This window comes from Xiphias gladius, chromosome 24 (genome assembly GCF_016859285.1).
Source record: "Xiphias gladius isolate SHS-SW01 ecotype Sanya breed wild chromosome 24, ASM1685928v1, whole genome shotgun sequence".
In the NCBI taxonomy this organism is placed as follows: domain Eukaryota; kingdom Metazoa; phylum Chordata; class Actinopteri; order Istiophoriformes; family Xiphiidae; genus Xiphias; species Xiphias gladius.
The window spans coordinates 15833969-15861864 of NC_053423.1; the positions used below are offsets into that span (position 1 = coordinate 15833969).

Consider the following 27896-nt stretch of genomic DNA (forward strand, 5'->3'; position numbering starts at 1 on the left):
AGGCTGCCGTGACCCGGATTCGAACCGGGGTTGCTGCGGCCACAACGCAGAGTACTAACCACTATACGATCACGGCTGGCCGTGGGTTCGCGGTCCAGCACACTGACAAACATAAACAAGGCTTACAGGCTGGCTGTGTCTCGATTCTATCAGTGCAGCCTCGGCGTTACTCGATAGGAATGCTCGTTAATTAATAGGCTGCATGATTGGCAGAAATGCAGAAAGGTTGAGAGAGAAGACAGCCTCTTTTTCCAATAAGACAGCTGCGCGAAGGCGGTGAACTTGCCCGCACACGGATCTCGTCCTCACAATTTGATTTAAAACTGGCGACGGGCTGCCGTGACCCGGATTCGAACCGGGGTTGCTGCGGCCACAACGCAGAGTACTAACCACTATACGATCACGGCTGGCCACCGAGCCTGGCGGAAACCGGTCGAACATAGACACAAAGAAGGTTAGACCGGTCTTCATACGTGGCCCCTATCTACACATCTCTGAAGACCTGCGAGCTGAAGCCCACAGGCTATGTTGGGTTTGGCACTATAAGCTCATCGAGGTACTGGTAACCTAAGTCAGACTTTGCTTGTAGTCCACTGACAGCAAACTAAATTAAGTAGCTCTTTATTTATGGATTTAAAAAAAGTAGTTGGTTAGATTACTATTTCACACAGTATTTACTTCATTTTTAATAATACTACCAAGAGAGACCTGGGGGACCATCGGACAACATAGTCATAACGGACAGGGGTCAGCCTTACTATATTTAGATAAAGCAATATTATACTATATAAAATCCATGTTAAGGCTGGACTTAAATCACAACATCAAGTCCGCCTTGCATCTGACCCTAACTCTTCTTGTAGTCGACTCTAATCGCATCCAGCCACACCTTCATAATCCCTGTTTCTAATCTGCAACTGGAATCACAATTCTTAGAATTATATGTGTATGTGCGCGTGTGTTTGCGTGTTTAGCTCTGTATTAATGTGTGTGCATGATGTTGATCCGTTGCTATTTGCATGTATTATGTGTGTTTCTTTATATTGGAATCTGTATATGCGTGTGTTGCTGTACATGTGCATTGGTTACAGTCCATTGCACTTGAGAGTTACATTATTTGGCTTTATGTCAATTTTTGCTTCAAAAACTAAAGGAAGGAAAACATGAAACCTTGGGCCTACGAGAGTGCAACATATCAGGAGATAGATAGATAGATAGATAGATGGAGTGCCTATAAAAAGTAAAGTTTTGATGTTTTATTGTGTTACAACATCGAATAAACATAGATTTTAAAAAAAAATTATCAACAGAAAAAGATCCCTGTAAACTCTGTTCCCACTTTGAAGTTAAAGGAGCTGCTGATTTGTATCAAGAAAGCTCAATTAAAACTGCTTTGATTCAAAACATACTCTTTTTGTACTGTAGTGTAACAGGCGCACAGTCTTAATCATAGAAAGTTCCAGTCATGGAGACGCATGGGAATTTTACATCTAATAAGTCAGCCCGCATAGGCACAATATTCCTTTTTGAACAACCAAAATATAAAAAAATGAATTATAAAAAAGTTGCAAACAGAGCATGTATACGACATGGCTTGCTAATCTGCTTTAAATGTAAGCAATATTTGCCTTCCTATTCGAGTGATAACAAAGTAGGCTGCAATGTATTGTTTGGTCGTTAAATCACAAGTTATTATCTAAAGAAAATCTCACACACACAAAAAAAAATTATAGTTATTAAATTAGTTTTATTTTACTTTTTGTGTCAAGCCAAACATCTGGCCTATCCCACATGGGATTACAAGAAAACTGCTATTTTACAACACATGCATCCTCCAGTAATAAATATACAGAAGCAAAAGAGCCAGAAAACAAAAAACAAAACCCAAACGTATAGATATCTGCGCTTTAACCCGATAAAGGGCTTTTTTTTTTCTATTCTCCCTGGCTTTCCACAGGTAACTGCCTGATTGTAAACGTTTCATATGTGAACATCCACCTATGTATCTGAGCATCATCCCCACTTGCAAAATCAGCACAAAATGTTTTTATTTTTTTTTTTTTGTCTTAACGCACAAGCGGTAGGCTGCGACAGGGCCGCAGTAGATGGCGCCATCGGGACTCTCAGTGCGGCTTCCTGATCCGCAAAGGAAAATGGTTTTGTTTTGAAATTTCCAATACAGGATGTCCGACCGAACGTGGCGCTGCGCGGAATTTGACAGAGACCAGCGGTGAACCCAAACGTGTGCGTGTTCGTGTGTGTGTGTGTGTGTGTGTGTGTGTGTGTCCGCCTGTGTGTCGGTAAGCGTTGATTCACAGCAGAGTGTCGAAGTTAGTGTGAGCGCCGAAGCCGCTGCCTCGGCCGTTTCGGAGAATTCAACAGATTCATGACAGCGGGTCGGAGCTAGCGGCGTTAACTTAACCCGTCCGCCGGTGGAAATGATCGAGTGACTTGAGGTCAGTCTTTCTGATTTTTTTTTTTTTTTTTTTTTTTTTCTAACGTCGATGTGTCGAGAATCTCGACCGACTGGTCGGTAACGAGTCAGCCTCACGTGCTGTAACTTCAGTTTACGTTGAGGTCCGTTGTCAGCGGCGGTGGTTAAAAAAAAAAAAGTGTTCACAGTTATCTGCGTTGGCGACAATCGGCTTTTATTTTATTTATTCTTTTTTTTGTGCTCACATCTAGAAATGCCAAAACGTAGGCTGCGGCCAATTGAGAAACGGCTTCATGATTTGGTAAAAAAAAAAAAAAAAAATGATGCCGGCTCAGTTTTCACTGAGTACACAGTCAGTTGGCACTTTATTAGGCACACCTAGCTAAAACTGATGCAGTCTAATACAACAGTCCTGCAATAAGTGCTACATTCATGAAGGTTATAATGTCCAATGTTTATTGACATCGTTGTAGAGAGGTTTTGATTCAACTGTATAATTGTTTTGGCGGCTGTAGTTTGTGTTGGACTGTATTGCATTTATACAGAGAGGTGTTTCTCTTACTTAGTCTACCCTCACTGATATAAATACGGTTAACAAAATAATAGAAACACCTGTCCTTGGGATCCGATGCAATTTAACAGACACCACAAATTACAGCCTCCAAAATGCCCATTAAGTTGAATCAACCCCCCTCTGCCACAGTTTCAGTAAAAACTGAACATGATAACCTTTTTGCAGGACCGGCTGTAGACTGCATTATTTCTAGCTAGTTGGACCCGATAAACTGCCAACTAAATGTATTTGGGCTGTAAACATGATGAATCCGAAAGGAAGAGAAAATTACTGAGATTACAGGTTGTGTCAGCATTAATGTAAAAAGCAGGTTTTAGTGCACAGTTTTACAAACTCGGGAAAGAAAAAGCAGAAAAATATGTTTTTACAGACTCCCTTGATAAAATATGCCACATTCTTATGCATTAAGGCGGCATTACACATTTCAGCCTAATTGTCAGCTCTTTATCCAGAGCGGTGGAGAACAGAGCCATCAGTGCAATGCAATTCATTCCCTTATTCTGTCAGCTGGTTTTATGTCAAGAATGATTGAACTGAGTAAATGTTGTCTGGTGCCCATTAAAAGTGCATTTCAGCCGACTCCACCCTCTTCCTGTGTCCTAGAACAGCTCAATAAAAAGTCCAAACACGTACTGCTCTTCCCCCGAGTTTGTGATTTCACTGGGATTTAAAGAACGAGAGGCTGCCTTATTTATAATGGAGAGGCACCTGATTTTGTAGGGCAGTATCATGCAAAATATAGCAGGTGTTCTTGTCTATTTTCACAAATTCTAGCATTGCTAACTGGTGTCAAAAAAAGAACTTGAGCCTCATTTGAAGAAAATTGCAAAGAAAAATATTGAGTCAACAGAGTCGCTGACCCACGTGTTGTCCATCGAGCAGTCCCAATTTACAATGCATAATTTCATTTTATTCTAATTCTGGAATAGTGTTTCAAATTTACTATCCTGGGGCACAGAAGCCATATATGTGAACTCCTAAAATTGCTTTCTTTACTCCGTGAGCATGTTACTTCTCCTAACCCCTTCTATTTTCTTACAGATATCTTTTCAGTTCTATAAAATAAACGCCTACCAGCAAGTGCTGTGTGAAAATGTTTTCAACTACATAAAAGCGGCTTCCTCTCCGAGATATGAAGCCAAACTTGTTTGTTAAAGGTCCTGCACAGTCTCTGGATGTATGCATTTCGCTGCATGGGGTTACCTCCTCAAAGCTACTCTCCCTACTCAAATCTCAACTATATTTTATTATTATTATTATTGTTAGGTACAGTGATGGTAGGGTTATTCCACTCAGTGCTGCTTTTCTTTTCTTCTTTTTTTTCAAAATCTTTGTGGTGTGGGATGAAGTATAAGTACTGTATTCAGAAAAACACAACGTCCTGGTGGATTCTCAGTTTTTCTGTCTCTCTCAGTCTCACATCCATAACATCTTCATTTGTTTAAATATTTGAGTGTGTGTGTCTGTGTGCAAGAGACTGTCCTGCCAGTTTTTATGTGTAAGATAGTTCTAAAACCAATACAATGTTGGACTTTTTTTTTTTAAATTTATGAGCAGACGCCCCCACACACACACACACACACACACACACACGCACAGGGTTACAAAATTGGGGGTTTTTAGGCAATAGATGACTTGGGTGTGCATGTTTCCGTGACACAGCAGGGTTAGTTAGTCAGCGTTCAAAATGGCCTGAAAACTGAGAGAAAGAAAGCAAGCAAGCGTGTTGAAGGTGAAGAAAGAACAGAACATGGCAAAACGAAGAAAGGAACAAAAAGAGAGAACAAATATGGGAAGAAAAGGAGGTGAAAAATATAAAAAAAGGGGAAGGCAGGAGGGGGTGATGAGAGAGGGGTAGAGAGAGGTACCGTTCCTTGGGTTTAGCACATAGCTGCAACTTGCAATGCAAGTTAGATGTTATTCTTGGATCTGCTTCACCCAGATAGACAGATAGTTAGGCTGCATAAGGACTTAAAGCCAAGCTCTATGTTGATGATACCTGAGCAAGGGTATGTGTGCTGCGGGGGGGAGACCTCTGCAGTTACCAGGAGGTACATGGAAAAACTGTGGCTTTCAGTATCTTAGCTCAGTTGTATCAGAGTTCTAACTAGACCAAACCTACCTGAAGGCAAAAAAAAAAAAAAAATAAAAATAATAATAATTATTATTATAACCGTCAGTGTCAGCACTAAAAAGAACACAATTGCAACATGACAGTGAGGCCGATGAAGGAGCCCTACAACTCATCTGTTTTGGCTGTCAATTATACTGAGGATGGTAACCAAAATCAATTTGAGTTGATTTTCAACAGAATGTAGTGTTTCCTTTTAAGGACTTGCTCATCAAGTATCACTTTAGCATTTTCCTCTTTTTTCACTTTCTGGCTTAGTAGATGTTGTTGACAAAAGTGGTTTACTGCAACAGTAACCAAACCCTAACCATCTGCTGTGTGTGTGTGTCTCTGAGCATACCCACATGAGTGTGATGGTTTTTGTACATGTGTTGAAATGCATCTGGAGGAAGTTGCGGGAAGAAAGATTTGTCTCTGTTTGTGTGTGTGTTGTGTGTAATGCCTTACAGTTAGTAAGAGCCAAGATTGTGCTGGTTTTTATTAAGCCAATGCTATACAATACAGCTTCTGGTCTGGGAGTCTGTTTTGAGTCATGATTAAAATATGAAATAATCTAAACTTGACCGCTACCCCTCCAGCCATTGTTTTCATTCAACTTGTCTTATTTTACAAGTGTCTCTCTGTAACTATAACAAGGGTAGTATGTTTAATTTTATTCCACATTACTGACCTGTTTATCGTGACATAATATTTTTTCTTGAAATTCAGAGAGCTTCCGAAACTGTCTAGATAAAATAACCGGATGGAAAATGTTTGTTTTTGGTTGATCCACGGAATGAAATGACTGAATCAACATGTTCATATAGGTGGAAAAATAACTTATATATAACTTTGCCATAAAACAGTTGTACTCATTGATTTGCAGCATTTCTTACATTGGCCAAGTACATGCAGAGACATTAATGGGAAAGCTTCCTTGGTATAAATGACAATGATTGTTGACAAATTTCTGTTGTCTTATTTTGTTGTATCGCTCAGACTTATAACGATATCCCAATCTAAAGCACACTGTGTGTGTTTTTCTAGCAGTGTATGTGCTTGGACGTGATGGCAGAGCTCCCGTCTGGACTGCTGGAGGCGTGTGTAGTGGTTGGGGCCCCCAGTGATAAGATTCGAGACATATACCAGGTCTGTATACACATACACATACACAAAAACTGAAGCAAAATCATGTGCACACTGTCAAATGAAATGGTCATACAAAACATGCAAATGAACAGATGTTGGCAGCCTTTACACCTTGATGTCATCGTAGACTCTGTTATTGGATTATTGTTATTTCAGCAACATCTGAGGTATATCTTAACTATCTGAAACAATGAGTCAATCCTCCATAAAGTAGCTTTTCTGTGTTTCACTGAACACCTATGGATCAAAATATCTAGGAAGCACCCATAACTTTTGCCTTTTTGTAAGTCATCACATAAAAGAGACTTAATATTTTCAGAACACTGGAGACTACTGCTATCAGATTACTATTGAACAGACCTTTTGCACCTGGGCAGTTTATCTCCACAATAAGAACCACAGGAGCATGTCAATGCTAGTTGTATATGTATTTAATAGATCACACTTTTGTTGAAATAGCTAACGTTATACTATGAATAAAGGTTTAAGATGCCAACCAGTAGTCCCAGCCCAGAAATCTGATTGGTCAGATATGTTAAAAATATTTCGGTGAAACCAGCTGAAGCAATCTTTGTTATTTTCTGCCCTTTTGGAATTGGAAAATAAATTCAAAAAATGTGTTTAAAAATAAAAATAGGTGCATTGTCTGTGTATATGGTAAATGGTTCAAATATATAAAACTACAGTTTCTTCTACTTATACCCATGCATTCCTTCATATTCACACACACTGTATTTGCTAAAAACTGATCTGAGTTGATAGTATGGTTATAAATACAAGATATAAAGACATAAAGAAGAAAAGTTCTTGCGTATGGTGTAAATGTGTACAGTCACTACGATGTTACCAAAAAAAAACTTGGAATATTTCCATATTGTGTCGCAGCTTCATCAACAGAGTAAGTTAAATGAACACCCATTGCTGGAAGCAGAGGTACTGCAGGTCCATGCACCTCCCTTTGTTTCCAAGGAGACCAACTCCAGCCAGGCGATTGGTCCAGCTTTCAGCCGTGTCCAGCGGCGGAGAAGCTTCATCAAGAAGGTTTACTCATTTTTCTTTGTTTTTTTTCTTATTTGAAACTCTGAATATAAACTCAATTTACTCTGAGACAGTTTTTGGAAAGTTGTAAACTAAAAACTGATCATCCCAACACCTTACATGTGGATACAGGTTTGTTACATTTAGCTGTCATCTGCGTACAGTCTAATTCAGAAATAAAATTTTTATTTTATTTTTTTTTTTGTAGAAGAGGCGAGACCGTGCTGCAGAGTCAATATCTAATGGAGGTACAGCCAATCGTGCTGAAGTGTCGTCAGCGACAGAGGACATCAGTGTTCCAAAGGATCTGGACCTCATTGCCTTGCCGCAGCTATGTTTCCCTGGTATAGTGTGTTCATCTGTGAAATTACATTAACAATAACAAGTTACTGGTTTATGATGGACCCCCTGGACAGATCGTGCTAAACTATCGTTAGCACTACGGATCACTATCTTGCTAAAAGTCCACAATGTAGATTACGTATCAAAAGCATCCACTAGTATGCAGACTTGCATATGTCTTTTGTCTGTCTATTATAGTGACAGCCTAGCTGTTTCAATGGTTGCAACTTTTTCATTTCCAATCAGAAACACTGCAAAACGTGTGTTCAACACCTTTCATTGTAGCTGGAAGCCTGGATCAGTTAAACACTGTGGTCTCTTCTATGTTTCTAGTGCATCTAGAATGACTAGACATTAGCATCTGCTCAAGCAGAGACACTGAGAATCAGTATTTGCATGTTGCCATTCCCAGTGGCAGACATGTCGGCTCCACCCCTCTCACTCTTTCTAAGAACAGAGTTGTATATTGGTATGAGGACAGTTTTTTGTTGGCTCTGTTCTCCACCGCTCTGGATAAAGAGCTGACAATTACGCTGAAATGTGTAATGCCGCCTTAATGTCATATGGATGGTTGACATGGCAGATATTCTCATGTAAATTACCTGTGAGGGTTTGCATCACCAGACATCTCATGAGTAGTATGATTGCAGAGTTGGTCTTGTGAGGAGTTAAATTATTGTGTATTGACAACATAGCACTAAATCAATTAACTTTGGTTTGAATTACTTTTAATTGTGGACTTTGGCTGCTGTGAGGCATCCATTTGTTTTGTTTGCCTTGTCTGGCACTTGCCAAGTGAGATACTAGACATTACATGAACACAGCAAACGGTTCTGCTCTGTCCAGTGACGTATCTTCTTCTTGATTTTCATAGGTGGTCTTCAGTTAGCCAATGAGCAGAGGGAAGACAGTTATCACTTCCTGGTTTTTACTGACTTGTTTGGGAACCGAACCCACGGAGTTGTTTTGCAGTACTACAGAGCTGTACAGGTAAAAAAAACACACCCTAACGTCGTGATCAGTACTTGTGACGGTTTTATAAAACTAAAGGAAAACATGCTGTATCCAGTGAATGCAGACCGTTGTTTCTTGTTGTTCTGTCAGTCCTGTCAGGAAGGTGTTGTCCAGAATGGCCACAGGTGGAATTCATCCAAGACCCGTCTCTACACACCTTTTGCTGTGTGTGTCATCTCCAAGTTCCCCTACTACAATGCTCTGAGAGACTGCTTGTCGTGGTAATGGTTTCTATTAAATGATGGATAACCTGACCTTGGTTAAGTTTTTGGTAATACAGATAAATTAAATCCCTTCTCTATGTCTCATACTTACTTCCACCTCCACCCTCTCAGTCTCCTGGTCCAATTGCGGCCTGCAAGACAAGCCGACTTTGAGGAGACAGTCAAGGAGTTTTCAGCCAAGCTGTCACTGGTCCCTTTACCACCTCCCGGACAGCTACATGTGGTCAGAATCATTCTGCTTGCTTTTCCTGTTTCTTCCTCCTCTATCTTCACTCTGTCTGTCTTTGTCTTTTCTCTTTGCTAGAACTTTACAGTAATGTGTGCGTATGTGTGTGTGTTTCTGTGAGTTAGTCCTTCAGCCTCCGTCCTCTTCAGGTGATTCTTCCATCCAGGGATGATCAGGACAGCCCAGTTATCGACATCGACCTGCATCTACCTTTCCTCTGTTTCCCGCTTCCATCACTCCTCCAGGTAATTCAAAACACAGAGCCTGGTACAGCATGTATTAGTATGGCAAGAACAAGTAATAAAGTGATTAAATTAGTGTTATAAAGATGCGAGAAGGAATGAATGAAATAGTGGATCCTTTGAAAATTAATTGACAGTAATTTTGATAATGGATCAATAGTCGAAGTCAATTGTCGAGCAACTCAATATCCTTTGGATATAGACTGTTGCTTGGACAGAACAACCAATTTGAAGATGTTACCGTGGGCTCTAGGAAATTATGATGGGCATTTTTCAGTTTTCTGACATTTTATAGACTGAACGACTCACTGAAGAAGTAATCAGATTCATTGATTTATGGATCAATTATGGATGATCATAAGTTGCAACTCAAGTCGTGACCATACTGTATATCAATAAAAGACTGTCCTGTTGCTATGCCTGTAGCTTTCATGGATTTGCTGGAACTGCCTGTTGTGGGAAGTAATGTAGCACACAACATAAAGTATAGTCTAAAGGCCAAGTATAGTTGACGCTCTGAGGCTTTTCTCTCTCCAGGTGCTATCCTGCCTTCTTCAAGAACAGAGGCTGGTCTTCTTCTCATCTGACTGGGCTAGACTCACTCTGGTTGCCGAGAGTCTGCTATTGTACCTGCAGGTCAGTGTGAGAGGAACATCGTGTCTTTTAAATACTAACATTTTTACAACGGCAGTGAGTTGTAGAACCTTCTCCAGTATTCCCTTATCCATCTGTCTTCTGTTGTTCTGACATGTCTTTCAGCCTCTGTCCTGGCAGCAGCCCTATGTTCCCGTCTTGGCGAGAGGAATGTTGGACTTCCTCATGGCTCCTACTGCCTTCCTCATGGGCTGTCACATCAGTCACTTTGAAGAGGTTGCTGCTGTGAGTACACCAGTACCACTGTCTATGCTCACAGCGCAGACTCTCTTTTTTTTTTTTTTTTTTATCATCATCAAGGATTACGGTCTTGGCTTCCATGCTTTGGGTCAAGTCATGTTGGTAAATCTGTCTTATCTGACCTTTCTCCCCAAGATGATGGGAGAATTTTGGATATTTTGGGATTTTGTCGTAAATTGATTTCAAGTTAACATCTAAACTCTCTTGTGCTTTTTAATTATCAGAAATGAACAATAGTAGGGACCAGTGGAATTACTGGATAAACAAATATTGTTTGTCTGGTGCAAATATTGTTTATCTAAGGCAGAGTTTATGCAATACCATCTTGGCCTTTTCAGAGAGAGCAAACAAGTATTGTTTGAGTGGATAGTGTGTAAATCAAATGACCAATCTTTTAATTTGTTTTGGTTGAGCTCAGATAAAGTATTTAACGATATCCGTTTATTCTCCGCTGCATTCATCTTTGTTCAGACTCTCAGAGAAACTCATTTCACATATTTTAATAGTAGCTATCTGTTAGTCCAACAGAGAAGGGCTGAGTCAGACTGTGTAGAAATGGACTGTTCCCATTGTACCTACAATAATTGTGAATGTGTGTGCGTGTGTGTGTTTACCTTTTGTGTAAAGGAGACAGAGGACCTAATCCTGGTGAATGTTGATGATGGCATCATTCAATCATCTTGGTCTGAAACCACTGACCTACCAGCTATCCCTCTGTCTGCAGCTGAGACCTTTATGTCAAGGTAACACACACACACACACACACACACACACACACACACACACACACACACACACACACACACACACACATGCACTGCACTGCAATGCAATGCACTGCACTTTAAAAGCTGCTGGCTGTAATGTCATGTTTACCTGTGTTATATTCTATTTAAAGTTTGTTTCATTTTGTATTTTGTGTTTCTGCATGTCCATATTCCATGTTGAATTGAATGTGTTTGTCTTTTGTTTGTTCTTCCTTTCTTTGTTTTTTTTTTTTGTTGTTTTTTTTTTGTTTTACTTTGAAATAAATAGTAAATACTCTTAAATACCCTAATGCTTGGTCACAGTCTATGTTTAACCATGTAAAAACACTGTACTGTGCAGAATTGAATTTACTGGAAATCATTTTGGTATTAAAACCTGCAGTGGAGCCTCAGCTTGGATCAAAGCTGGGGCAGATTTTGAACTAAAATTAAAACTACCCCTTAAATACCTGCTAAATCAAATGACAAGAGAAACGCAGTTTAAAATGCTGAATTAAATGACAGCTAAGAGACTACATAATTCTTACATACTTGTGTGTGTGTGTGTCCAGGGCAGAGTGTCTCCAGCTTCATTATGACTTGGAGCTGTGTCACCTCGGAGCGGGCACGGATGCCAACGCCCTGCGGTGCCAACGCAGAGACTGGCAGAGACGACTCAACACGCAGATACAAAACATCACCCTGGAACTAGTGGTCAACATTTTCCGGTAGGGCTCTGCGAGTGTCCTGTGGTCACTAGATTAATAGGTTTTTAAGATATTAAGTGATTCAGAATAAAATAGTTTTCATCACACTGCCTATTATTTTGTCTGTCTAAATGTACTTCTGTCCGACTTTTTTCCTTATTTGTCACTCTGTCAGAGGCGTCCAGGACTTTCTAAACCATGAACACAGAGTTTTTAACAGTGAGGAGTTTCTGAGGACAAGGGAGCCAGCAGACCACTCCTTTTACAAGAAGGTACACATACACATTTACACAGATTCACACACACATACATACATACACACACACACACACACACACACACACAAACAAACCCTGACTGTCTGTGCTGCGTGTTTCTTTTTGTTGCTGTCCCCAGGTATTAGAAACTCACATCTTCCACTCATTCCTGCGAGACAGGCTAAACAGGAAACGGGACACCTTCAGCCGCATGGAGCAGAACACACGTAACAATGCACACAGGTATGATGATCATATTATGTCATAACTGAGGGACAGAGGTAATCAGGCAACACTGAGTTCACTTGCTAAACCAGGGAGAGGTGAAACAATCAGTCAAATAATCAGTTACTTGACTGACAGAAAAATGATCTGCAACAGCTCTGATAATCGATTAATCATTTACAGTTTTCTAGTTTCAGCTGGTTTCACTTTTTTTATAGTCCACTATCCTACTAAACTGAATATCTTTGGGTTCTGGAGTTTCGTTGGATAAGACAAGACATTTAAACATGTCAACTTCTGTTCTGTGAACTTGAGATGGGCATTTTTGATTTTTATTTGAGAAAATAATTGGCAGATTCATTGATAATTATGAATAGTTAGTTGCAGCCATAAAACCGAGACAAAAACACAGCTTACATTTAGTTTTATATACATCTCCATCTGTATCAAAAGGGATGAAAAACAGAGAACTCACATAGCAAATAACTGGAATCGGGGATTTATCTTCTACTTTTGCTGTCATTCCTGCAAAGGTAGCAGTTAACATGGAATTATATGAGTTTATTGTGCAGCATGCTCCCCATGAATTAAAATTATATTGCCTATATGTCACGATACAAATATTGATAATTTAACCTAATTGAACCTTAAACATACTGTTACTGACCCCTCCTGTGCTGTCAGCACCAACCTCAACCTCAACATCTGTCTTTGCACTTTCTCTCTCTGCAGGAATCGTGCAATGACAGATTCTCCTCGGCGTCCTCCCATGTCTGAACTGTCCAGGACTGGCTACAGCAGCTACACCAGCCCTGATAACAGGCTGAGCAAGAGGCTGGGAGCCAGCCTGCCTAACCTGGAGCAACCTGCAAATGACACTATGAGTGCTATCAGCTGCAGCAGGCCAGCCTCCCTCAGAAAGATGACTCCTGATATTGGTCAGTACCTCTGGAGAAAAAAGGGGATGGATAGAGAGTCAATTAAGAGTCAACTCATTTCTAATTTCATTTGCCTCATTCCAGGGTTGACGTCTCCTCGGAAAGCGTTAAAGGTTTTCCGTCTCCCAGACTTCCCCCCTCCTTTGGCCTATCATTATGTACAGAACTATTATTCTGACATGGTGCATTCACTGGGGAAGGCTATTAACACCACACCACCTGAGGAGTCTGCTCTGCTGGCCAGGTACGGTGACGAGAGGATAGAGAAAGCTAAAATCTTCAACACTAAACAGAATCTTCAGTATAAATGTCAAAATAAAGTCAGTAAAATGCTGCTACATGCAGTGCCCTCTTGTTTGATTTGCTCTCTGTTTAAGCTACAAATCTGGTCTCCCATATTCCTGCAAATCTGAGGCAACAGTGTAGAAAATAGTAAATTTGTTTTTCTGCCTTTCTGTCTTGCTGTGTCATTGTTTTCTGAGGGAAACTAGAAGAGCGGGTTATTGCTCATGAGTTGTGAGATTTATTTTGAAACTTTTTTCATATATTATCATGATTGTTTCCTTTTTTCTGTTTAGGAGTGATTTTTGAAATTAATTTGACAGTCAGACTAAGCAATGTTTGACAACATTAAAAGAACCAAATTTTCTGGTTTAGATCATTTATGCAGCCAAAAAATATATAAGTAAAGTTCCACAAAGATTATGTATATCTCAAGTAAACTGACTTCTACACAATAAAAGGAACCTTTCACCTTGTCAGACACCAAGTCCAATCCATCTGTCTCTTTTTTCCAGGTACCACTACCTGCGCGGTTTGGTAAACACTGTGTCCAACAGGCGTCTGGATGCATTGGAAGACTTCCAGAGTCTCTATAAGACAGACTCAGACATCTTCCCCTCTCAGATGGTGAAGTCATTGGTCGACTCTCTGCCGGAGGGTGAACGGTTACAGGTCAGTCCAGGCCATCATGAATGAGGACACTGTGGTGTATTTGATATGGAATTGTAAATGCTCTTAGCTGGATTCACTTCAGATAATTACATCCAGAGTCACAGATACACTGTACAGTGGTCAGGCTGTGTTTAAATAACCATTAAGTTGTTCCCTCCTTACAACTAGAACTAAAACTGTTAACCATGAATCAATGCGGTTAGGCATATAACACATTAAATATCATCTGCCAAAGAAGCGCAATAAACTCAGTAAAAAGCAACTGACTGTCCTGAATGAATGACTTTGTGTATATTAATGGTTTTCGATGACTATAAGTATATTGTGGTTACTGATGTGTAAATCATATTGCTGCTGTTTGATGGCATCATATATAATGATGATGATTTTGAATCATCATTTTCTGAAAAAATTTTCTGAAATTTTCTGTTTTTTTTTTTTTGTTTCTATCATTTTAAATTGAATGTCCATGAGTTATGGAGTGCTCGTTAGACAAAACACGCAGTCTATAGATATTGATTGATCAATCTCAGATTAATTATGTTATGAAAATAATCATCGGTTACAGTCCTGGTAATAATAAATGTTAAAATGTCTCCACAGGCAGACAGACGTCCGGAGCTCAAACGGCTCATCAGCCGGGTTAAGAGGGACCAGGAACGGGAACGTGCACGCCACGGCAGCGGGCATGAGGAAGGTGCCGTGAAGCGCTTCCAGCTGCCAAAAACATACATGCAGCTGGAGGAGTTTGTGAAAAGTGTCCAGGAGTCCGGCATTGTGAAAGACCAAGGGACCATACACAGACTCTTTGATGCTATAACTGTTGGTAAGTACTTCAGAATGCTGCATTGACATGTACGTGTGTGTGTTTGTCTTTGTGAATATTGTACCTGATGTACAGTCCATGAAATTATGGAATACATGTTGCCTTGTAGAGATTTTCTCTCAAACCTCTCACAGTGTCAGCATATACAGACACACACACTCTTTTTACATAAGTATTTAACGATGCCCCTCCTTCCTTTTTCCAGGCAAACATTTATTCCTTTGGTTAATCATTACCTTACTGCTTCTTGAAGAAAGAGAGTCTGTCATGCAGGACTGTTTGGTTTTGTGGTTGGAACCAGGGCTCCAGTGGTCATTTACGGGCACTCAGCTGGTGACTAGTTGTATTTTTTAGTTACAATTTTGGCCTTTTCTGTCTGGTGCCTATGCTTTCACCCTTTGCACCATTTTGATTTACATTTTGAACATGTTCTCACTCTGAGCAGAGCTGAATTCCGCTGTAAAATGAGCTTCGGTTCCTACATTATAAACATTACGAGCAGCCAGTTGCAAGAAGTGGCCGCCACTATGAGAGCTGCAGTGACAAGACAACATTCCTGTGAGCTCAGATTGATCATGTTAAGAGATATTTGAGTCATTACAGTTATGATGAGTCACAAGGGATATTTGTTTTTAATTTAAGATAAGAACTTAAGAGAGGAATGGAGTCAGGAGAAGTGGAGCTTGACCTTTCAGAGGTCAAGGATTTGGCCGAAATTGTGTGACGGAAAGCAGGATTGAGCGTTGGAGTGAGGGCTTATCTTGTTCTCCACATTAAGTTAACGGAAAAAAACCTTGGGTATGGTGAGTAAGTTTCCCTTTCCTCTTCTGACCTGCACTGGAGAAAGAGATCCAGACTCCAGTATCTCTATTCTTGTGGAAAATCTTTCCGTGTTTGTTTGCAGATGTAAGGAGTAAGACAGAGGTGAACAGAGATTTTGTTGAAGACATTGTCCGTCTGTGTTTACTTAAAGCCATAATGAAACAGCGTCTTGAGTGCCCTTTGGTTCTGTAATTTATCATTATTATTTCCTCTTGAAACAGGATGTTGGCCGTGACATAGCGATGGATCTTTTATAATTAGATGGACTGGAAAATTAACAAAATTTCCATATTTCCTGAAATTGTTTTGTACACTTACTACAGCACTATAAGATGAAATAAATCAAATATGTACTGTTATCCACAAATAAAAATACTACATTTTTTAAATTGTATTGTAAATTATTATTTTTATAGTACAGAATATATTTTTATAGTATTATTGTTATTATTTATATTATCATCAGGCATGCTGGGAGATTGGAATGCTTGGTATGAGAAAAAGAGTTGGCCTGGTCAGCTGCTGTGTGTGTGTGTGTGTGTGTGTGTGTGTGTGTGTGTGTGTGTGTGTGTGTGCGTGTGTGTGTGCGTGTGTGTGTGTGTGTGTGTGTGCGTGTGTGTGTGTGTGTGTGCGTGCGCGTGCGCGTGAGTGAAAGAGAGTGTTAAGCAGGAGATTTTTTTATAAAGGCTGCGCCCTCAACAATGAAGTTCTAAATCTTAGTCACACAAGTCTTCTGGCTCTGCTGACACAAAGTAATACAGGATATCCACAAATTATCCTAGTTATCCTAAAATTAAGTTTGTGTGTGTGTTTGATGCAGGTCATCAGAAGCAGGTTGGTCCAGAGTTGTTCAGGGTCTTTTACACCATCTGGAAGGAGACTGAAGCTGAAGCACAGGAGGTCTGTATATATGTTTTGCTCTTAACATACAGTTTAACGGCCCAAATCTACAATGTACTATCTATCAAATACTAGTCATATAAATCGAAAAGCAAGTTTTCATATATGATAGAAGAGTTTCACATATAGATAGAATGTCAACATTTTTTCAGCTGTCAGAATTGAAAATATAAACCTGTTTTAACTCTATATACAGCCATTACTGATGGAATGAAACCAATGTTTAAAAAAGTGTATATTAATTGAATATTTGAAAATTGAATAACTGTTATGACAGTTTGTATATTGTTTCAACCATTTTTCAAGCAAAAATGCCTAAAATTCAATGCTTCCAGCTTCTCAAATTTGAAGATTTGATGCTTTTCTTCTCATACATGATAGTAAAGTGAATATCTTTTGGTTTTGAGCTGTTGGTTGGATAAAACAAGCTATTTTTAGTATGTCACTTTAGGTTCTCCAAAAATTTAATGGCCGTTTTTTTTGTTTTTTTGTTTGTTTTTTAAATTATTTCTGATGTTTTTCAGAAAAGAACATTAATGAATAAATCAGGAAAATAATCAGCAAATTAATCAATAATGAAAATGGTTGTAAGTTGCAGGCCTAAAGCAAGCCTATAACAGCTCCAGGAAACATCGATAATGTTTTTGTTGTTTCTTTTACGGTTAAACCTTAAATTAAAAGTTCTGTCAGTCAGTTTGGGGTGACGCTTCCACCATTCCACTGTTATTGCACTGTTTTTGTCTGTCAAAATTGTGTGTTAAATGCACATTCCTATGCAAACAGTACACAGATGATGTTCGTTAGTTAACTTTTATAGAATACTTATACTCAGGGTTTCTGGGGAGACCTGTGGTAACTGAGGTGAAGTTGGGTTGAAAAAGCTATGTTTTTGGACAATATTCCAAACCCGGTTTTGTAAAGTTTTTATTTTAACGACCCATAATAAAAAGCTGTTCACTTGACTTGACATTGCACTGAAATTAATTAAATCAGCGGCTGGGGTTCGGTTGAAGTGAAAAGCAGCATCCATGTATGGTAGCTCTCGATGGTACATGGTTCGAACACCATGGCAGAAAATCAGTCAGCGGAGAGTAAAGCTTGTACACTGCTGACTCGTATTTATGTGATTTTTCAGGTGTGCTTGCCTGCGTCTGTGTTGGAGCACATTGAACCCAACGAGTGCGTCTTTAAGCTGTCCTCCTCGGTCAAGACGAGTCGTGGTGTGGGGAAGATCGCCATGACTCAGCGACGGCTCTTCCTGCTGACCGACGGACGACCAGGATACGTGGAGGTGGCACAGTATCGAGATTTAGAGGTGAGACAAAGGAAATAAGAAGATTGAGATGTCGGCAGAGTGGTCTTTCAGTGGGGTGATTATCTTTTTGTGAAGGTTCCTGGGTATTTACAGAGATGATTAATGTGGAGGAAAAGTTCTTTTTTTCAGGACTAAAAGCTTGAAAAATGGAAAAATGTGTTGCCTGAGAACCAGGATCAGTCAAAGTTTGTTGAGCCTGAAATAGTGATCTAGATCTTGTCTTTTTCTCTCTCTCTCTTTAGGAGGTCAAGGTGTCCTCGGCTCCCTTTCTACTCTTGCGAATCCCCAGCCTGAAGCTGCGTGTTCGGGGCAGGAAGGAGGCATTTGAGGCCAATCTGAAAACAGAGACTGAGCTCTGGAACCTGATGGTCAAAGAGATGTGGGCTGGACGCAACATGGCTGACCAACACAAGGTAAAGCTGTAGGGAAGGGGGTGTGTGTGTGTTTGTATGTCCGATATGAGGGTATGGAAGTGTGTGGGAGAAGGGGAGAATCAGAAATGAAGATAATTTGGTGAGTTATCATGTGCCTTTATTATTCATACTACGCCTTTATCTAGGCATCAGTCACTGTGTTTGTTTGTGTGTGTGTGTGTGTGTGTGTGTGTGTGTGTGTGTGTGTGTGTGTGCGCGTGAGTGAGTGAACTTCAGTGATCTTTGTGGGTGTGGTTGAAATTCCATGAGGCGTACATTACCATAAATACATACTCTCGAACAAAGACATAGGGTTTCCTTTGTGAAACCGGATGATGTAACTGTAATAACCTCTGTCTCCCACTTCTGTCCTTTTTCTCTCTCACTTTTAGTCTCGTTTTTCTCATAGTCACTCAATTCCCCTTATTTGCAGTCCTTACAGTCAGCAAGTATATTATGAATGTACACTTCAGATCCGGCTTGGTGGATCCACAAGGTGGATAAGCATCAGTATTTTCAAAAAATCTTTGAGCATTGATTGTGCTTCTTGAAAAAGTAGCATACTTTTTTCAGGCCTCATTAAAATTACATCAGTATCAGTATTAATCTTCTAAAATGCACTTCCGTATACTTCCTTTTACAAATAGTTTGAGAGTCGCGATCTTTGTTATTATGTTTTTATTGCTGAAACAGTTAGTTGATGCCGGTATGCTGTTTGCATAAAAGAAAGAAAATAAATCTTTCGTAAATTTTAATTAATATTTTTCACTGACATTTAATAGACTAACGATTATTTAATAAATCAGGAAAATACTCAGTCGATTAATCCATAATTGTAATAACTGTTAATTGCAGCCTTATATGTTTTTCAATCTATTTTAATATTGGTCAATTTTGATCACAGAGCCTACATGTTTTTGATTTTAAATTTATTTTTTGTACATTCTCCTTTTTTTTTTTTCCTCTTTGTGGAGCACTTTTTCCTTTCTAATTTATTTAACGTGCTACATGTCAAATTTCTTGTAACTCTAAATGGATATTTCTCTCCAGGACCCCCAGTACATGCAGCAGGCTCTGACCAATGCCTTGTTAATGGATGCAGTAGTGGGCAGCCTGCAAAGCAGTAAAGCCATCTACGCTGCTTCTAAGCTGGCTCACTTTGACCGCATCAAGATGGAAGGTAGAGGACGATGCTGATTATAGAGATTATTGCTGTATTTCTAGTCTGCGTTAGTTTTGCCTTCTGCGGTGCTACTAAGCCTGTCACCATTCAGTTTCATTCGGTTCAGTTTGGTTGCTAATGTTGAAAGTTCTGACTCACTGTAAAACCTAATTTACACCAGCTGTGGAAGGGGTCACCGACTCTCTACTTGATGCTATTTGCATACTAAAAACGCTCAGTCAAGTTTGGTTTGCGGTCATCTGGAAACTTCATGTGGCCCATAATGACTCATCAGAGGTTGTGTGAAGATTTTTATTGGTGTTTGGGGCTTTTGGTGCATTTTTGTGCATTCACCACCTGGCAAAGGACATTGACTCATCTTTTGTCTGTCTGTAGTCCCGATGATGGTTCCCAAGACAACTGCTGAGACGCTAAAGCACAAAATTAACCCTTCGCTGGAACTCGCCGCACCTCAGCCTGTGGATGTACTTTTATACACACCAGGTACGCACACTCACACACACCTGTTGCTCCCGAGTATAACCTGTAACCAAGCAATATCTCACTGTGATGACAAGTGTCAGATTCCTCTTCCCCCTCTCTCTGGTTGGTCAGTGTGACCTTTTCACAACCCAGAGTTTAAACTTTGACAGCAACACACGGTCACTGACATATACACCGACCGACTGATACACACACACAAATGACCTTTGCTTTGCCATCACCACTCCCTCGCTCACTCAGTCTGTTTCATGCAAACCTAAAAAAAAAAAAGACAGACTGTCATAAAGCTGCACAATTCTCTCAACACTTCTTTCCTTTGCACGAAAACTACAAATGAAGTTGGCCAGAAATTTTAAAAATATGTGGGGAGGGGAGCCTTTCCTCAGGGTCACCGCAAGAGGAGTCAGAGTAGACAATTTGGCCTTTCCAATGGGAAGTGTGAAATCATTTGAAAGCAAAGGATCAGTGAGAGGGTCCCATTTAGTGTAAGACAATAGTAAACGTGTCAGTATCATGTGATGCTGTCTCCCTCTCTGGGCAAAACATTAATAAATGCACTCAACTTTAGCCATGTTTTGGCCCGTAATCCTAAGGCTTTTTTGGACCAATCAGCAGGGATATTCTGATTTACGCACTGAGCTATAGTAGGTATGTGAGATCTTTACTATACCATGATAAAACAATGCAAGAACACAATCTGAACCAAGTTCATTTAATTTGAGAAAAAGAAAGAGAAAGAAAGCCTATACAAGATAAAATTCTTATAGAACATGGAGCCACTTTACTCCTCTTTTATAGTGACAAACCTCCCTACTAATGTCTCTACAATTCGTTTATGAAGCTGTGTTAATGGAGAACCTACAAAAGCAAAGCAACTTCGTTAAAATACTCAAGTAAATTTAAAAACTCCAGAAACAAACAAAAGTACAGAAAAGGTGCAGAGAATAAATGTAGTTTGTTATTTCTGAATAATTTTGAAAATGTGTGGTAAGACACTGCACATCTCTTCAACTATTTTTTTTTTTATAGTCTGATCAGGAGTAAAATGTTAAAAGTCATGGAGGTGCAAGCAAATTAAAGAGGAGTAATCCATGCTGCCGTGAGAGTCAAAGTGATTTAATTTAGAGAGTTAGGGATTTTGTCGTCAGTTATAACCTGTAAACCACAAAGCTGTACTTGTTGCTCATATTAACTGTACGGATTGGTGACAAATGAAGAAAAACCCCAAAGAAATGAGCAGAGAAAATCCTTCTGTACGTGGCATGAGGGGCCACAGGATGGTTAGTTGAGTACCGCATGTAAATGATGTGAATCATATGCCTTGGCTTTCACAATCACCGGATTGAACACCTATGGAAGATTTGAATCAGCCAGTTGACAGCTCTCTCCATCACCATCGTTAAAACACCAAATGAGGAAATAGCTTATGGAAAGATTCATGTTTCATTCCTTCAGTAGAGCTTCAGAGATCGGTAGGATCCATGTCCAGGAGCTTTACAACACTTTATATTGTTTTTTCCTGTAATCTGCCACCCTTCTGGAAATGCCAGTCATCACATTTGACCTGTTTACTTTTGTTTTCCCTTTGTATCAAGTCGTTTGATTTTATTATAGGGAGGCAGACAGACTGACGCATTATGTGTCAGAAAGACTGATAAGAAACAGCTTTAAAAGTTAGCCCCCTAAAAGAACTACAAAACCATGTCCTTTAGTGGAAGGACCATCTGGGGCCACTTAGATGCCCGGCTGGTGGCCGACTGATCTCCAGCACTAACACACTCGTGCACACTCACACTCAGCTATCCAGACATATACAGACACTGCTCAGTCCTTCTATAGCGGTCAGCTCTTTGGGATTTCTGGTGGTGAAAAGAACAAATCTTTCTATTCAGATCCTCCCTCCCTGCCACTCTCTGACTCTTTCTCTCTAGTTTGAATATAGGTCACTGAATTGAATTCCTGGCACATGGCCACCTCGCTCCTCCTGTTCTCCCCCCTCTCTCATTCTCCTTTCCATTCGCTTCTCCCTCTCTATTTCTCTCCATTTCTTCGTCAAAGTTTCCCCCGAGGTCTCTCTTTCCTCTCAAGCCCCAACAACCCTCTCTGTTTCTCCTCATATGAAATACAGGACGTTACTTTCTTTGTTCCCGCCAGTGGGGCTTTTTAAATAGCGATGAATAAATAGCGTTACAGGAAATCTGTCCGTTAGGTGAAGCCTGGGTGGAGTCACGCCGCAGAAAAACAGTTTTGAACAGGAAGTGTTTCCATTCAAACTGTTGGATCATCACTCTGGGAAAACTCTTGAGGAGTTACTGATATTTCAAAAGCACAAGTCATGGGGTTGTTTCTTCCTGCTTCCTGATCATGTTAAATTACAGTTAAGGTTGTTACAAAAGTGATTAAATATTCTCAGCTCACTTATTTAATCTTTGTAAACTCTACACAAACTGATTTAACAGTAATTCACTAGCAAAGTTTCAGTCAGTGCTGGTATTCACATTTCTTCTCTGCTTCCTGAAAGAGTAAGCACTGGCAGCTGTAGGTCACAAGTTTGTGATAAGGTATTGAGAAATTACTGATAAATCAACACGCGTGTGTGTGTGTGTGTGTGTGTGTGTGTGTGTGTGTGTTTTTCAGGTCAGTTGTGGGTGTCTGTGAGTGGAGGGAAGGTGATGGTGTTTGATGCCTCCAGCTGGTCCCTCACACACACCTGTCATGTTGGGAATGCAAGACTGGTAAGAAACCACACACACTGCATACAGTCATACAGCGCACCACAACACACACACACACACACACACACACACACACACACACACACACACACACACACAGAAATAAATTTACAAGTTGGGTTGTTTATTTAAATTAACAAAATGTGTCCATAGCACATCAACAACTGTCAAGTACTAAAAGTTGGCGCTAAGTGCTTTGTAAAATTTTTAGTCTTGTTTACCTTTTTATTAATTAAATATTTCCTGACTGTATTTTGTAAGTTTTATTGTTTATTAAAAGAGAACAAGAACAGCAGGACTACTGTAGGATGAGGTCATTAAGACGAGTACACAGGTACAGTTCATTATATAGGAATTTAGACACAGTCGCACCTTAGTATTGAAGTAATTCTAGTTAAAGCTTTTCAAAACTCATAACGTTGCGGGGAACACGATGTTTTTCATGTAAGCTGGCCCTCTTGAAAGGAAAACACTTGGCCAGATGTTTGACTGCTTCACATGAGTGGACAGAAGCAGCAGATAAACAGCACACGCATGCCACTGACATCAGATACACTTAAAACAGTTTTCCTCTGGTTTATTTTTTGCTCCAGTTGCTTCATGTCAGACAGTGCCAGTATTATCCTCAGACTTGCATGCACATGTTTTTGGGTGTATACAGTGTGTTTTGAATACCTTTCATTCCCCTTAAGAGCACAACATTTTCTGTGCAAACATTCATAAGAAAATGGAAACAAGTAAAAGTTGGCTGGAGAGCCCTGAGGCGCCTTGAGGGGGAACGCTCTGGGTAAATTAAGTTAACAATGAGGGTAAAGTTTTGAGGCACTTCTAAGGACTGTGCTAATCACTGACCTATACTCCAAGCATGCAGGTCACAGTCACATGAAATATGTTAACCTATCTTCGTGACGGAGAGAGAGGGTATGTGCTTTCTCTAGACTCAACCATAATATTTGCACACACTTGACTACCAGGTCATGTATTGAACGTTTGGACCATGCTCCTACTTCTACACTAGTTACTTGAGGGCTGATGAAAGTAGCAACTGATTAGAGATTAACAGTGAAATTTTGGGGACAAGCTAGTTAAAAATATCAACCCTTTCTCCTTCCTGCTCGATTTTCATTGTAATTTGTGGATGAGGAACATTATTGAAAACAGCTGCAACCGGCTGCATTTTCGACAAGTTGACGTTTTATGTTGTTTAAGTAGAGAATAGATGTAGGTTTTGATATTGGATGTGATGATGTTGAGAGGACACTGTGTTCTACAGCCGAGTACTGCGCTTTATTAGAAAAATGTTACCACCTAGTGGAGAAGTTAGATATTGCACAATGAGCTTCCTCCTCCACTAAAATCTTTTCCCAAGTTGTAGTGCATTCAGTTTCAAAAATATTCACGACATTTGCCTAAAGCCAGAAGTTAAGAAGCTAGAGCCAGCAAATGTTTTGCATTTTTGCTTGAAAAAAAACTTGATTAGTTAGTTAGTTGATTATTAGAATAGTTGCAAATACATTTTCTGTCGATCGACTAATCAGTTATTCGAGCAGCTGTTTCAGCTCTACTTTTTTATTTACATGCAAAGAAAAAATCCAACTGTACAAAGCCTTTTGCAAATAATTACCAGCTTGAGTTATTACACCAGCTACTCACTCACTGTACCTTGTTCTAAAGGGAACAAGTGTCACTAATTTAAAATTTATGCAGCTGAAAATAGTACATGTAAGCCCTTATGTTGCCTCCTCTTAGCAAATTATAGCTTCCTTGTGGTTTTCCATTTAAAAATAACCTAGGATTTCCTATTTTTCATCCAAAAAATTGCCCCCTAATGTTTCTGTATTTGGTATTAAAACCTCTTATTTCCTCACATCTGTAAGCACTCTGGTTTTCCCTTCTCGGTAGCCGTAGGACTCCTGATCAGTAAGGTGTGTGGTTGCTGTTTGTCTGGTTGCAGAACTGTATGCTGGGAGTTGACAAGGATCAGGTCTGGATGGGCTCTGAGGACTCAGTTATCTACATCATCAGCATGGTGGCCATGGTGTGTAACAGACAGCTGACTGAACACAGGGCGGAGGTCACCGGACTGGCGCTTGACACAGACAAATACAGGTAACACACACATACGTCAGAATATGTAGAACTGCAGCTTCAGTCCCTGCATCAGATATATGTCTGAATCAAAGTGACATGTAAAGTTGTCAAACGTACATGAAAACATTTTTACTAGTATACTTCGCTCTTCAGCCAGAAGGTGGCGTACTCCTGCAGTGCAGAGGGAAGCGTGATGGTATGGGACGTATCGACACTACAGGTCAGTTTAAAACCATAACTTGTTAGACTGCGGACGGTGCAAAGCAGCATGATATATCCTCTTATAGACGGTACAAATGCTATAATATCATCTTGGATTAATAGTTTACGTCTTTAGAAGGGATTTAGTTTGACTGGACTTTGTCAGATGAACTCACTGCTCAGAGCTGCTCCTCACTAGCTCTTGCTTGCCCCCGTTCTTCTCACAGTTACATCAAAATTTACAGATTTATGCTTCATAAAGTGTGATTTCTGCTTTAAACCGCTCAGGTCAAGAGGCACTTTCGCCTCTCCTGCGATCGTCTGCAGTCCGTCTACAGCTGGAACGGCATGCTGTGGTGCTGTGAGTCTCACACACTTACAAAAGTATTAAACTGGGAGGCTGAGAGTTGAGATTAGAAAACCAAAGAATCTCTCTCTCTCTCTCTCCAGGCTCCAGGGACAGTATAATGGAGGTGTGGAGGAGTGGTTCACTGAAACATCGTCAGACTCTACCAGAGCAACAAAGAGGATCCACAGCTACATTCAGCTCTATACTGCTGTTACCTGAGGTACCACACACACTACACCGCACCGTGTTTATCTTTTCCTTTCTCTGTTTCCGTATCGGTGTGTTTTTTTTTATCGTGACTTATATTTGAGTGTGACCCTTTTGTCGCATATGTTTTTGGTTGTGTGTGTGTGTCAGAGGGAGGAGCTGTGGAGCGCGTGTGTAGACTCAGGAGAAGTGTGTATTTGGTATATTAAGGACCCTACCAAACCTTTCCACCGCTTGGCCCTACAGGACTGCGCCGGATGTTACTGCATGATTAAAGTTAAAAATCAGGTTATTATCCAGTGCTCATGCACAAACACATAATAAAGACATCACCAACAAATGCATTATAATATTGGCAGTGACATGAAACAAAACCACAGTATCTGCCCCCTTTTTAAATCCTCCTTTTTCTCCTTAGGTGTGGGTTGGTGGTGTGGGCCGCAGTTCTACCAAAGGGAAGATTTACATCCTGGACACAGAGGGCCACCAGGTCCTGAAGGAGCTTCACGGCCACAATGACAAGGTGACGGCGCTCTGCTCCGCTGAGGACCGGTACATCCTCAGCGGCGCTGGCAAACATGATGGAAAGGTCGCCATCTGGAAGGTGGAGTAGAGCGGTTTTTACTGACTGGAAATGGACAAAGTAACTCTGTTGAAACTTTTCCGGGATGCCCCTGTGACTTGCCAAAGGACCCCGGGTCTAGAATCTGTGGGGAAAAAGAGTGAAGATCTGTGGGAATCCAATTCACAACCTCGACCTGCGGCTGCGTCACTGAGATATGAAGGAATCACAGGTCAATCGTGAAGCAACAAGTTTACATAAAGTGTCACCAACTGAGCAGCTTCCCTTGTCTGCTTTGAAATGGTGATTTGCAGTTTGAAATACTGACAGTACTTACACTTATTGTTATTATTATTATTATTCTATTGTTATTGTATTTTTTAATTATTTTTGGCCATATGAAGGAGAAATGAAGACTGAAAAAGGAAAAGTGGGAGCAAGTTCCGCTGGACATTTTTTAAAAATCCGACGTTCTGAAGGTTTATACATTTTTCGGATTTATAGTCATACCATGCTTTGTGTAATGCTGTACCCTGTTTAATGTAAGTTTAATCACGCTAGTGTTATTTGGGAACATCATGTGACTGAGCCTCGCCTCCGGCTGTGTATTTTAGGCATTCCTGAACTACCCTGAAATCAAAACTGTCACCGGAGAGTTCACCATTGCTGCGGAGAAGCCCCTGATGAAGGTTCATTTAGATGGAAGTGATGCTTTAATGGACAACGTATGGCGGAGAGCAATGGGAAACATGGTGAAAGACGATATAAAGTCGGGAGCTGGACACACTGTGATGCACAGTGAGGTGCGTTTAGGTGCAACTCAAGGAAGTCCTACAACGACTGGAATTTTCCGGCAAATAAAAACAGAAGATAAGGACTAAACCCCACAGTACTTAAAAAGCCAGAGACTTACCTCATTGTTAGACAAAGTTTCTATATTTTTCTCTATTTATTTCCCGACAAGTACAGTTTAATCTGTGTTACCGACCAGTTGGTTTTAATAAGGACGATTTTTGTTATTATACACAAACTTACAGAGGATTTGAAAGGTCCTAGGCAAGGAAATCAACCAAAAAACAAGTCCACGTTCCTGGATATAAAATGCCTTGTGCATCTTAAACGTTTAGTTATTTATAATTTTGAGGAAAAAGACAGAGCAATAAAAATTCCCCATGTTAATTCTGTGTTCTGTACATTTTATAAGGTTATTTTTACAATAGTGTAATTTGTATTAACAAAGGGAAACTGGACAGACTAATGTTATAGATTCTTTACATATGGAGAACATTAAGTTTTCTTACCTTTTACTTTCCCGGTCTTTCATAGCATTTTGTCTCCAAAAAGTCAACTTTCTGTGTCTCTTGAAAAATCAGAGTTCAGAAGAAGGTGCAAATATTATTATAATAATTTTTTTTCCCATTTTTAATAAGTCATTATTAGTGGGATGTGAACAACAATACTACATTTACGAGACAAGGTCACCTGAGGTTCAATGAAAGATTCAACTCATCAGTTATTGTATTTGCACAGTGTATATAACTGCTGAACATGAATATGATATATATTTCTTTTGTAAACTAAACTGATGACAATACAACAACCGATCATTGTATTTGTATGGTTTTTTTTCCGCTGACTTTTTAAAAGACTTCATATGAAACTGCACGTTGTATTATATCTAAAACCGTTAGCAAGATTTTTTTAACTAATAGTGTTTGAGAGACTTTGCCTTTTA

At 39.9% G+C, this 27896-nt stretch overlaps 1 protein-coding gene and 2 non-coding genes across 5 annotated transcripts; 1 reads left to right on the top strand and 2 right to left on the bottom strand.

Annotated features, from left to right (window-relative positions):
* Window positions 1-4: 4 nt before the first annotated feature.
* Window positions 5-76, bottom strand: trnah-gug. Its single transcript has one exon. It is a non-coding gene; the product is annotated as a tRNA-His (tRNA).
* A 259-nt stretch (window positions 77-335) lies between these two features.
* On the bottom strand, window positions 336-407 carry trnah-gug. Its single transcript has one exon. It is a non-coding gene; the product is annotated as a tRNA-His (tRNA).
* Window positions 408-2210: 1803 nt separating this feature from the next.
* dennd3a (DENN/MADD domain containing 3a) lies at window positions 2211-27782 on the top strand. Of its 3 annotated transcripts, none has more exons than XM_040121981.1 (30): window positions 2211-2230; window positions 6169-6267; window positions 7153-7308; window positions 7514-7649; window positions 8522-8637; window positions 8752-8882; window positions 8997-9108; window positions 9237-9356; window positions 9891-9989; window positions 10113-10232; window positions 10875-10990; window positions 11566-11721; window positions 11876-11972; window positions 12097-12200; window positions 12915-13120; window positions 13205-13364; window positions 13918-14074; window positions 14678-14900; window positions 16543-16622; window positions 17758-17937; window positions 18180-18350; window positions 19401-19530; window positions 19909-20016; window positions 22654-22751; window positions 24706-24860; window positions 24996-25062; window positions 25332-25404; window positions 25494-25612; window positions 25750-25887; window positions 26018-27782. In XM_040121981.1, exons 2-30 carry the CDS (start codon window positions 6172-6174, stop codon window positions 26210-26212), a joined length of 3819 nt encoding a protein of 1272 aa, XP_039977915.1. In that variant the 5' UTR covers window positions 2211-2230; window positions 6169-6171; the 3' UTR covers window positions 26213-27782. The 3 variants fall into 3 exon arrangements, with proteins under 3 accessions (XP_039977915.1, XP_039977913.1, XP_039977914.1); XM_040121979.1 differs by lacking the exon at window positions 2211-2230 and adding an exon at window positions 2242-2456 and having other exon boundaries at window positions 6166-6267; XM_040121980.1 differs by lacking the exon at window positions 2211-2230 and adding an exon at window positions 2242-2456.
* Window positions 27783-27896: the final 114 nt, after the last annotated feature.

Excerpts from the sequence above, each read along its gene's own strand:
- dennd3a (XM_040121981.1), top strand. The coding sequence starts at position 6,172 with ATGTGCTTGGACGTGATGGCAGAGCTCCCGTCTGGACTGCTGGAGGCG. Across the intron at positions 10,233-10,874 it reads ACTTTGAAGAGGTTGCTGCT|GAGACAGAGGACCTAATCCT; the intron begins GTGAGTACACCA and ends TTTTGTGTAAAG. Across the intron at positions 16,623-17,757 it reads CTGAAGCTGAAGCACAGGAG|GTGTGCTTGCCTGCGTCTGT; the intron begins GTCTGTATATAT and ends GTGATTTTTCAG.